Source organism: Clarias gariepinus, chromosome 5, assembly GCF_024256425.1.
Source record: "Clarias gariepinus isolate MV-2021 ecotype Netherlands chromosome 5, CGAR_prim_01v2, whole genome shotgun sequence".
NCBI classification, from domain to species: Eukaryota; Metazoa; Chordata; class Actinopteri; order Siluriformes; family Clariidae; genus Clarias; species Clarias gariepinus.
Window position 1 is genome coordinate 39,436,919 of NC_071104.1, and position 13,111 is coordinate 39,450,029.

The 13,111-nt window shown below is 39.8% G+C and overlaps 1 protein-coding gene across 1 annotated transcript in view; it reads left to right on the plus strand.

Moving 5' to 3' along the window:
* Window positions 1–4,481, plus strand: part of nxph2a (neurexophilin 2a) — a 28,340-nt gene extending 23,859 nt beyond the window's left edge. The window contains exon 3 of the mRNA XM_053496078.1: window positions 2,391–4,481. Within this exon, the coding sequence (XP_053352053.1) occupies window positions 2,391–3,134 (744 nt within the window). The 3' untranslated portion in view covers window positions 3,135–4,481. The remainder of the gene's footprint in view (window positions 1–2,390) is intronic.
* The last annotated feature ends 8,630 nt before the right edge of the window (window positions 4,482–13,111 follow it).

Sequence of the window (13,111 nt, forward strand, 5' to 3'; positions counted from 1 at the left end):
AGCCCTACTTAAAGCTTTCACATCTGCCGCAGCAAATGATCCCCTCCGCTGTGCCTTGGGACGGCAGGCGCCGCTAATTACCAATAAAACTAAGTTTGGATTATTTCTACAAATTATTAAGACTTTATCTTAAGTGGACCAGAACTTGACGTCCCAGAGCAAAAAAAAAAAAAAAAAAGTGAAGTTATTTGGTGTGTGGGAGGCTGCAGCCTGATTGCAGGGCTTATGGTCCGACTATTTGTGGTTTCGCAGACTTTCTGTAATGAGTTTAGAGGCAGTTATCAACACAGATAGACTGAGGAATCATTTATTGTCTTAAAATACCAGGATGTTTCCATGATTCATTCTGCCAGGAAGAAATTAATCAATAGATCTAAAGCAATGATTCGGATTATATCGTATAGTAATTATTACAGAAGTAAAAACACATTTCTTTCTTATCGATTGGCTAATGCTTATTTTTTTTATACCAGGATGCCCTATAATGTAGATTCAGGCAAGACTTTAGTGCTAAATCCCTGGATTAAATATTTTTATTACAGTTGTGTTTAAGGATTTTAATTGAGAAGTGATTATGAAAGTTTTACTGACTTTATGGGGGTTTTTTTTCCCCGTATATTCTATTTTTATTCCTGATTTTCTTCCTAATTTAGTCGTCCCCGTCTCACCATCAGGGCTCTCTCCCACCCCTGAATTATAGGCTCGTTATTGATACTTCTTGCTACTTAAACGACATAGTGAGAACTAAACAGTGAAAGTGTGGCTCCTAAAAGCTCTTTCAGTAATGCAGCTTGGGCATTTTTCCTAATTTTGTTGTACACTATATAATGACAATAAAGGCTTCTTCTTCATTGCATCTCACTGGCTACTCAAGACACACAATCATTTTAGTGTCTAATATTATAGTGCCGAATTATTTTTGTCCCCGCTGAATTGTTTGTCTTACTTGTGTTGATTTATACACCACTGTCACAATCCCACAAATTGCTACAAAAATACTTAATTAACGGCTAAAGTCAGCCTTTACTCTACAGATATACATTACTGCACCGTGAAGTTCTTTATTCTTCAAATATTCCAGCTTCTCAGCCGTATTCTAGCGCCCCTGAAGCAGACAGGGTTAAGGGCCTGGCTCAAGGGCCCAACAGCGGCAATCTGGTGGAACTACTGTAGGGCTCGAACCGTCAACCTTCCGATCAGTAACTCAGTTGACCACCTTAGTGAAGTCAGCTTACTGTGCTTTATTTTATTGCCCCATAACATTACTGAGTCTAGACCTGAGTAACTGATCAACCCCAGATCATAACACTGTCTCCAGAGGCTTGTACAGTGGACACTATGCATGATGGGAGCATCGCTTCATGTCCTTCCCTTCTCACCCTGACACGCCCATCACTCTGGAATAGGCTCAGTCTGGACTCATCAGGTCACATGACCTTTTTCAATCACTTCAAAGTCCAGTCTTTATGCTCCCTAACAAACTTAAGCATTTTTCCTGATCTCATTAACAAGTGGTTTTCTAATGAAAACACAGCTGTTTAGTCCCAATCCTGTGAGTTCTCATCACATTGTGTGTGTGTCTGTAAATGCTCCTTATTTTATCATTAAACATAGCTCTAGTTTTTACTGTTAATTTTTTCTCTAATCTTAACTCCACCAAGTGTTTAAGTCATCTCAATTCATGATTTTTTTTCATAACCACATTTCTTTCGATAGCTGATGGTTCATCTCTATTCTTTCAAGTTTTAAAGCGGTCTTAACACAGCTCCGGTAATTTCAAATTTCTTGTTGTTTTCTTTACTTGATGCAGCCCAATAATTTGACCCCGTCTGAAATGGTGACTTTTTTTTACCAGGCAATGTATAAACCCAACCAGCTTTATTTTATCAACTACAAATAGTTACTTTTTGCTTTATAATAACTGAGTATAATTTGGCCAAGTAAATTTGTGATTTGTAAGATCTGAGTCTTTAGTCTATGGTTACAAGTCGTTTCCCTGGATATTGTAATGATTTTATGCAAAAGGAGTGATTGATAGGCTGCTTGGTGTGGAAAGGTGTTTATTAATTAAAAGAACAAACCTATCCATAACAAGCAGCATATAATGGGATCCGGTTGACATGTAGAGTGTGGTTTAATGTCGCTCTATTATTAGAAAGCAAATAAAGTGATTTTTTTTTCTTGCATCTGCCTAATTCATTATTTGATAATAATAGTTTTTAAAGTGTTTTTTTTTTTTTCTACAGGAAAACTGAACACTGGATTTTCCAGCCCCATTCGCTTTATTATGTTAATTTCATGCTTGATTCAAAAGTAAATAGTTTCTAGTGGGAGTTCATGCTCTAACGCTTACAGTGTCTTGTTTTTTTTCTCTCTTTCTTTTCTTGAAGGTCACGTGCAGGCGTCTGCAGATTCCCGAGCTGGGCATTATGGACTGGGAAGAGAGTGATAATGAGGGCAACGATTCCCCCAAAGGGCCAAGCAGTCGCATGCCAAACCCTCTGCGCTTGTTCTCTAGAGGATACCGTGCTCTCAAGAGCAGCATGAGACAGATGACATATTTGGAAAAAATAGAGGACTCGTGGGACTGGTTATCTAACCAGACAGCTGTCGGGGAGGCGCAAAGCAGGACTAAACGCAGGCCCATAGTGAAGACGGGAAAGTTCAAGAAAATGTTTGGCTGGGGAGATTTCAACTCCAACATCAAGACAGTGAAGCTGAACCTCCTGATCACCGGGAAGATAGTGGATCACGGAAACGGAACGTTCAGCGTCTACTTCCGGCACAACTCCACCGGATTGGGCAACGTTTCAGTGAGTTTGGTCCCACCTTCTAAAGTCGTTGAGTTCGAAATGGCACAGAGCACAGTGGAAAACAAGGACACCAAATCCTTCAACTGTCGTGTCGAGTACGAGAAAACCGACCGGAACAAGAAATCAGGGATGTGTGGCTTCGACGTCTCGAAAACGTGCTACCAGGAGCAAACGCAGAGTCACGTCTCATGGCTGTGCTCCAAACCATTTAAGGTCATATGCATCTACATCTCTTTTTACAGCATCGACTATAAACTGGTGCAGAAAATCTGTCCTGATTATAATTACCACAGCGACACACCGTATGCCTCGACAGGATAAGCTCAGCCCTCTGACTTGACTCACACCAACCTGGGCCAAATACTCAGCCCAAACCAAGCCTGTTACTCACCAAACAAACCATCTCCTGAAGTCACTGCTCCATCTCCTGCGTAGGATACTTCTCATCCCAAAGTCAAAGTCAAGAAAAGTCAGTCCAAAATCTTGTGGGTTGGCTTGCTCTGTCCAGGGATCAAAATCATGGCCCAAACCCACAAATCAAACTCGACAGAGCTCATGGCCAACATTAGTGAGACCAAATCCTAACCAAACATGGACTGACTAACTTCTAACATGGCCAAAATAATTTACGTATCTCAGTGACTAAAATTGGCTTGAACCCACGGACTGACTTGTTCACAACCTTCGCCCATAAACTGCGGTTGAAAGCTTGGCCTGAAACCAACAGCACAGCATATTTAAAGTATCTCAGAAAGAAAACTTGGCCTGAACTCCTAAAACAGTCTCTTCCAGATTTGGCCCAAACTGACTCACCCTGCAGCACTAAGCTACTCGTCTGTACCACATGCACTGCGTATATATCAGACACAATTAAAAATCAGTCCAGATGTTCCACATCAGGCAACACCATTAGCATGTGCTTTGGAAAATCGTCTGCTTTTCATGTCAGTGAAATGATGGGCACATGGCGAGCTCTAATTAAAAGAGAACCGTGTTCAAGATTGGTTTTATATCGGAGGTGTCGTGTGCCACACTGGCCATCAACCGCCGCCGCTTGAGGATGAAGTCCGACCGACATTTGTTCAAGCAACGAAGAGCAAACCGGCTACAACAGACATGGAAAAGAATTAGACATGTTTCGGTGTGTATGTATCTGTGTAAGTGCGTTAACATCAGTACCATCAGTAATTCTGATCATTGTAGTGATGTCGTTGGCAAAGTTGCCAGGATTAGCATCGTGCTCTGGTTAAAATCATCTTTCAGAGGAAAGGAAAAGTCAAAACGAAAACTCAAGCTTGCCCCACGAGAGCTCCATTCATCGGACAGGTGGGTTTAGTGAATCTGGCAGCCAATTAATGACACTTTGTCATGGTCTTGCCACAGTGCTCCGCATTTCCAGGCTCTAATTAACATTAATTACAGTGGGCAATTTCAGTTGCACACGCTAAATGAAGGGACTGAAGCCAAAAAGTGGAATTTAACCTGTCAGTCATGCCGGCGGTCTCGGAGAAAAAAAAAAAAGAGAGAAAAAAATGGAGGTCCGTTTTCATCAAGATACAAACCACATCTGGTTATCAGGGTTTAATTTAGTAAAAAAAAAGTAGTAATCCTGCTACACACCTACCTGCAATGTAGCATTACACAGTTTCCTTATGTTGCCAAAAAATATATACTAGAACCTCAAAAACAGAGTAACGTCATTTCATAATAATTCTGTTCATTTAATTTATTCAGTACCAGGGGGGTGGGGGGGGGGGGGGGGTTGACTTACAAATGGCTACAGTTTTAGAAGTTTTTAATGTATCATAAAGCGCTAGTATGTCCCGTTCCCCAAAATCCTGATAACAGTATAATCGTAATATATATCCCCTGATCCTTATTTAAAATACTTTGAGTATTTATTATTATTATTATTGTGATAAGTGATGGAACATTCGAAAAAAAAAACATTTATGAAACATAATTTGGATCCTTGAGTTATAAAAATAAGAGATATTGATTTAGATAAACAAATAAATAAATATGGCCCTTAATCCAAAAAATATTATAAACTAAAATTTTTTTTTTAAGTTTATAGCCTAAAATAAATTGTTTTAGACTTTCCCAATGTGTGTTTTGTTTGAGTTTATTATAGGAAAATTGTATAAGTTTTGTTTGCTTTGTATAAAATTTTTTTAGATTCACCTTAATTTTGCTGTGGACTGTAAATTAAATCCAACGTCCTCTTGTTGCAGTATTATTTTTCAACACTTTCCTCGTGTACTGTCTGATTTATCTGTAAAATAAAACACAAAGGAAAAAAAATCTAACGTGTTCACACAGAACAGAATGTTCTGACAATCAAATGAAATTTACATGCGCTGTATTTGCTTTCAATACATCACGGTTGTTCAGATCCAGATGCCGAACTTACTGAAAGGACAGTTAACATGACTGCATTAAGACTTCAGGATGATGATGATGATGATGATGATGATTCACTCCACAGGCTCCTCAATGAGCTAAAGAAAATAAAATCTTCCTCTGTGTGCATACTCGTGTTAATTGCTTTTGCTTGTCTCAGGCTTTTTTTTTTTTTTTCTTTTATCCTTAATCTCAGTCACACTGACGTTCTGCATTATTGCTGAAAAATCATCTTTAGTTAAATGAATTTCGAAAAAATGTTTCAGGATCAAGAGACAAGTTGAGTTAGCAAAGCGATGACCTGGATTGCAGGTAATTTTCCATCAATGTCACGCTTGTATCAGGCTAGAGAGAAAATCATATGTTTAAAAATGATAAAGATTTCTTATACATACCAAAAAAAGGTTGTCATTTCAGCAGGGTTCCATTATTGGGCTGTGTCAAGCAAAGGAAATAACTGGAGAAACTGACAGTATAAACCATAGCTAGGGCAAAGCAGGGTGGGGAGGGGGGCAGGGGGGGTATTAGGGGGGTAGCTGAGTGGTTAAGGCATTTGACTACAGTTCAGATGGTACCATGTTCATACCCCACCATCACCAGATCACAAGATTGCCCCTGTTGGGCCTTAATTGCTCTGATGCATAATAAGATAAAACTGTAAGTCACCTTGGACAAGCTGCCTTAAATATAAGAGAAAGTAAGAACATTTCCATAAACACGCAATGTGACGAGAACTCACAGGATGGTTAGTGAGACCCATCAGACAAAAGGCTTCAGTTTGTTAGGGAGCATAAAGATCAGACTTTATAACGATGGAGAAAGGTCATGTGACCTGATGAGTCCAGACTGAGCCTATCCCAGAGTGATGGGCGTGTCAGGGTGAGAAGGGAAGGACATGAAGCGATGCTCCCATCATGCATAGTGTCCACTGTACAAGCCTCTGGAGACAGTGTTATGATCTGGGGTTGATCAGTTACTCAGGTCTAGACTCAGTAACGTTATGGGGCAAAAAATGAAGAACCTGATGTACCTGAATGTACTGAACCACCAGAGGATCACAGGCATAAACTGTAGGACTCAGAGTGTGAAGGAGCGGCTCTGAGAGCATGAGGGACCATTTTCAGGCTTGAACTGGACACCACAGTGTGTGTAATCCAAGTTAAATGTGATTGAATTAAATCTTATTGTGCTTGACCAGACAGTTTATGTGCAGTTCAGGAGGTCTCAGGTTCAAATCCCACAACTGCCATGTTGTTCCTGTTGGGCCCTTGAGCGAGGCCCTTAACTGCTCACATGTACCTGTATAATAAATTATATATGGATAAGTGCATTTAGGCGTTTGGCAGACGCCCTTATCCGTTTATATTTTTTTTATACATGTAATGTAATGTAATTCTCTATAACAGCAGCTAGGGCAATAGTGCAGCTTTATATTAACGTTCTGACACATTACTGTTTCTATAGCAACATCTCATTCACATGGCAAATACTGTACAAACCTGCAACCTTTAAAACCATGGAGTTTTCCTTTAAGTAAGGAAACAGGAAACGTTTATTTGACTCAGATGAAAGGAGTCTTAAATCTTCAGGACAGATTACAGAAACATAACGAATCAGCTGAGTTTTAGTGGCAAACTGTTACAGAATAAGAAATACCTTTAATTAGTTTGTTGATTATTTTACTTTAAGTCATTAAACTCTCAGTGTTTTATTGCTTTCTTTAGCTCGGCCCAAAGAGCTTTTTTTTTTTTTTTTTTTAACAGACTTGGAATAGTTGTTGATATTTCTGAACTAAAACAATAATTAAGCTTACTGATGCTCAAAACTAGCCTTAAAACATTCAGTACAGTCTTCATACCTGAGCAGTTTCAGGTGAATGTTTTTTGTTTGTTGAGCCACATCACCTACAGTATGAATCATTCAAGCATAAAAAAAAAAAACAGAGGTGCAGATGATGACAGATGATCAGGCCAGTGATTACTATACTGCTGATGCTGAATGGTTGGAACAGATGAGAGGGGAAATGAGGTCGCTGCTGAGGTCATTACGTAAACAAATTTTTTAAATTCTATCTTTAGGCACTTTGGAGCCGTTTCTTTAAATTAATCTAGGGGCCAGGGGTAGCTCAGTGGTTAAGGCATTGGACTACGGTTCGGAAGATCCCAGGTTCAAACCCCACAACCACCAAGTTGCCACTGTTGGGCCCTTGAGCGCGGCCCTTAACCCTCAACTGCTCAGATGTGTAATGAGATAAAAAAAAAATGTAAGTCGCTCTGGATAAGAGCGTCTGCCAAATGCCTAAATGTAAATCTACATCATTTAATGTAATATTTAAGGGGGGGGGGGGCTCAAGACTTTTTGAGTGCTGTACATGAGTAAAAATTAAATATGCTGGGACACTGCACAAAACCATATATACCTGTGTACCAAAGGAAATAAAAAAACTAGCATGTAGTTTCAGAAAGGTAGCTGCACAGCATCTTTCCATTTTAGCATAAAGGGAATATTTTTAATTATGAATTTTATACTAATTTACATTATTCTTGTTTTTAAGCAATTACATTTAGCAGGTCAAAAAAAATATCCCGGAGACAAATCTATCTATCTATCTATTCATACAGATATTACAAAAACATATAGATATAATATAATATATTCGAAATATATGTATAATATAATATAATATACATTCTATATATTTTGTATGTTATTATGTCTGTTAAAATATCTTCATATGAGTAGTGACTAATTCAAAATAGAAATTATTCTCAAATACATGTTTTCGTAAGTAATATACAAATCAACTTTATATCTACATGAGGAGAGATCTGCTTCTCGAATGTATTCCCAGCCTGGAATAAACGCTCTGGTGTTCAGAGTGAACCCTTAGCCTGTAAAGGCAGCTCAGGTTTACAGCGGTTTCCCTCACGAGGCTGTATTTCCTCACTCGCTCTACATGCCGAGAGGAGAGCGATGATACAGAGACGCTCCGAGGGAAACGACCGTCTCGTATCTCGGATTAGTGCCTGCTGTTCATTTTAATCAGCCTTGGCATTAGGGAGCACATGAAAGCGCCGTGCTTTAATAGAGTAAAGTGCCGCAGCTGTAGTGCTAATTCAGGACCAAATCAGGCAGCGCCTCGCAAACACACACCATTTACACATCACTTCTATTTAGAGTTGATGAGAATGCAGTACATTCCTGCAGTCTACTTTCATTTTTTTTTTTTTACAAAAAGCTAATGTTTTATACAATTAAATTAATCATTGTTCATGAGACAGCGTGTGCCTAGTAGGACGAAGAGTTTAAAGAAAATCCATTCAGGTTTGACAGTTCTATAGGTTTACTAGTTTTATAAATAAAAATAAAAATGTACAGTAACACAGTTACTGTAAATAATGGACTGTTTAATAAATAAGTAAATGAAAAAGCACATTCTACCCCTTAAATATTATTTTGTTTACTTCTAGACATGTACTTGTTAATTTAAGCTCTTAAAATGTACGGTCAACCCTTACACCCAAACAATAAGTCAATCTAAACAGACTGGGGCATCTTAAGATATGTACATTTACATACAACAGCCCACTGCGTACTGTTGCTATTCTTAAAAAATGTGCTCAGTCACAGCTGGCAGGCAGATAAATAACTTTTATCACTCGTCAGAGGCAGGTGTGAGCGAGTCAGCTAGACTACGAGAGTCATGTGGATACAAGTGAACTAGCCTATGAGTGTTGGTGTGAGCGAGTCAGCTATGATGAAGGAAAGGTGGATGAAAGTCAGCTAGACCATGAGAGACAGATGCAAGCGGGTCAGCTAGACTACAAAAGCTGGTGGATATCAGTCAGTTAGTCTAAGACAGTCAAGTGGATATGAATCGGGCTAGACTTCGCGAGTTAAATGTAAGAGAATGGTCGATGCAAATTAGTTGAGGCGTGATGGAGTCAGTGTAAGCCAGTCAGCTAGACTACAGAAGTTGGGAGTAAGAATGGCAGCTACAGTATACTAGGAGTGGAGGGTGTAAGTAAGTCAGCCAGATTACAAGAGTCAAAATGGATGCGAGTTAGCTAGAAACCAAGGGCAGTATAAGCAAGTCAGCTAGACTTTGAGAGTTGGTGTAAGTGAGTCAGATAGATGATGGGGGCATGTGGATGCAACTCAGCTAGACCATGAGAGATGGATGCTAGCGGCTCAGCTAGACTACAAGAGTTGGTGGATATGAGTCAGCGAGTTTAAGAGAGTCAGGTGGATACAAGCTAAACTAAGAGAGTATGTTGGATGCGAGTCAGATGAGGTGAGAGGTGATGAAACTCAATAGTATGAAAGTCTGCTAGATGAGAGATGGCTGGGTGATCAGGGTTGGCCACATGATGAGCGATAGCTGGATACCAGTTGGGTATAAGAAGAGTCAACTGAATAGTATCAACTTGACAAGAAGAGAGTCTGCTGGATGCAAGGAGGCTAAAATAGTTGTCTGGAGTAGAGGCAGCTCTGTGTCAGATGAGAAAAGTAGCTCCTAATTGCAAGTCTTCTAAATGTGAATGAACTGGCCAAGAGAATCCTAGATGTGAGGGAGTCTACTAGATCCGGGACTTTTAGGCGGGCGGATGAGATCCTACATGTGAGTCAGCGTTGAAAACAAGCTTCCTCTATGTACTGTAAGGCCCCTAGGTGCAAGTTGACCGAAAGTGTGTCCTATACTTGAAACGGCCAGAGGGGAGTCCCTAGGCAAGTCTCCTTGACACAAGACTCCTTTATGAGTCCCCTAGAGGTGAGTGAGCTAGAAGAGAATCTTCTAGACTCCAATCAGCCTCACTCACTCATCCTGTTCTGGGTCACTGGAGATCTAGAGCCTTTGCTAAGGGAATCAGGGAATAGGGCGGGCTACACCCTGGACAGTGTGCCATCTCAGGGTTCACACACACACTACACACAATTTGGAAGTGCCAGTTAGCTTAATTTGTATGTCTTTGGAGTGTGGGGGGAAAGGAGTACCCGGAGGAAACCCACCAAACACGTGAAGCATGCAAACTCTGCATGCACTGACCCAAGGCGAGAATCAAACTCTCCTCAACACTTGAGGTGCAAGGCCACAAATAAATTAATAAACAAATACACACAGACACACATAAAATATATATGCATGTGCGTACCCTTACCTAAAGGATTATTAGGAACACCTGTTCAATTGCTCATTAATGCAATTATCTAATCAACCAATCACATGGCAGTTGCTTCAATGCATTTAGGGGTGTGGTCCTGGTCAAGGCAATCTCCTGAACTCCAAACTGAATGTCAGAATGGGAAAGAAAGGTGATTTAAGCTATGTTACTGGGATTTTCACGCACAACCAATTTTAGGGTTTACAAAGAATGGTGTGAAAAGGGAAAAACATCCAGTATGCGTCAGTCCTGTGGGCGAAAATGCCTTTTTGATGCTAGAGGTCAGAGGAGAATGGGCCGACTGATGTAAGCTGATAGAAGAGCAACTTTGATTGAAATAATCACTCGTTACAACCGAGGTATGCAGCAAAGCATTTGTGAAGCCACAACACACACAACCTTGAGGCGGATGGGCTACAACAGCAGAAGACCCTACTGATTTCTGTTGAGACATTCAAATGGTAGAGTCAGAATTTGGCGTAAACAGAATGAGAACATGGATCCATCATGCCTTGTTACAACTGTGCAGGCTGGTGGTGGTGGTGTAATGGTGTGGGGGATGTTTTTCTTGGTGCACTTTAGGCCCCTTAGTGCCAATTGGGCATCGTTTAAATGCCACAGGCTACCTGAGCATTGTTTCTGACCATGTCCATCCCTTTATGACCACCATGTACCCATCCTCTGATGGCTACTTCCAGCAGGATAATGCACCATGTCACAAAGCACGAATCATTTCAAATTGGTTTCTTGAACATGACAATGAGTTCACTGTACTAAAATGGCCCCCACAGTCACCAGATCTCAACCCAATAGGGGATCTTTGGGATGTGGTGGAACGGGAGCTTCGTGCCCTGGATGTGCATCCCACAAATCTCCATCAACTGCAAGATGCTATCCTACCAATATGGGCCAACATTTCTAAAGAATGCTTTCAGCATCTTGTTGAATCAATGCCACGAAGAATTAAGGCAGTTCTGAAGGCGAAAGGGGGTCGAACACCGTATTAGTCTGGTGTTCCTAGTAATCCTTTAGGTGAGTGCATGTGTATATATATTAAATAAACTCTATTCTAAACTTTTGGGTCAATAAAATGGAACTGGATTAGCAAGCTCCTCTTTAAATAAAATAAACACCACACTAGTTGTGCTGAAAAACATCTTTAATGACAACACGCATTCTTAAACAGTCCTTAAACAGAACAAAAACAACCAATGTAACATAAGACACTGTACAGATGCCTGGAATGCCATCAGGACATCAGTACTAGTAAAATACACCAAAATAATAAGATGCAAATCTCCCAACACAAAGTGCAATAATGCCAATGTCTGATGTTTAGAACCGCACATGTGCCAAGTCTGTGGAGGATCAGATCCCTTTTCCCAGCTCGGAACCGACCAGAGGAGAGGGTGATTAGAGAACGGGAAGCTCTAAAATCTACAGCGCTTTGGCCTCCTCGCTCCCGACTAGATCTTCCAGGTGATAAACGGAGTCGTTGATTAAGTTCTGGCACAATGTTTAGCAGGAGATGTGCGAGTTACAGCATTATAATTTTTTCTTTGAGAATCTTTAATAAATTGTAATGAAAACGTTAACGTCTATAACGAGCAGTTTATTCCAGACAGCATGAATTTGCATAAAATAAGCGCTGTTGATAAAACCAAATCTATTATTCAGCCAGTTTATGAACAAATGAATATATATTTTTAATGTTAGGTTTTAGTCACAGAGAAAATAAATGTTAAGTGATGCTAATTAATTAAAATGGTGCTGTTAGTATTTGATAAAGTGTATTGATGCTGTAAATAACGGAACATTTAAATATGGATCAAACTGGGAGAAAACAGAAAAAAAAAAAAAACAGCTTATAAAAATTCAAAGTGCACCATGAACGGTGTTGTTCCTACTGGTTGAGAGATGTACTAATCTTTGGAATATTCATTAATGCTCTTAGGTTTATAGTTATACATGCTTAATTGTTTGTAAGTCTTTGGCAAACCATCATCAGATAAAACAAAAAATCAAACAAAGTATGATTTTTATAATGAAGTAACATAATGGATACATAAAGTTAAATCATGCTTGATTACCAAATAAATGAATGATCCAAAGTTCTTGGGGCTCTCTGTAGGAATTCCAAAAAGTCCAAATATTAACATTATACGAGTCCAGGGAGGTGTAGCAATTTATATATTTTTTTTTCTCAAAATACAAATAGCCATATGTTCACGCTAGCTAGAAAGCACTGACTGATATAAACTGATGTTTCATCCGACTAAGTAATCTGATCGATTACTCCAGTGGTGATGACAATGGTTGGTTGGTTGATTTCCAAATCCCTCTCTAACCCCTGATCAAAGGCACGACTTGGTGTGTGGAACAAGGGATTGCACACCCTAAATAGCACACTAGCTTTAAATTTAAACACTATTTAGAATTTAACCCGGACGTAAACGGAGCTGAATTTGGTGAGTTTCTCAGGACTGTCCATCACCTCCATGGTTTATTCTCCTCACCTTTTGGCTACAGAGTACCGCCAAGCATTTAAAACTACTTTCCTTGGTAATCACACTAACTGTCGCTCTCTAACTGTCGTTTGCCAGCTCCACTAGGCGCGGTTAGTTAGTTAGTTCCACCTGGCAGGATGGATGTGCATGGGCGGAGCATAATAACTTGTTAAATACAAAAACAAATCATAATCTTCATCACAGCCGCTATATCCAGTAATACAGC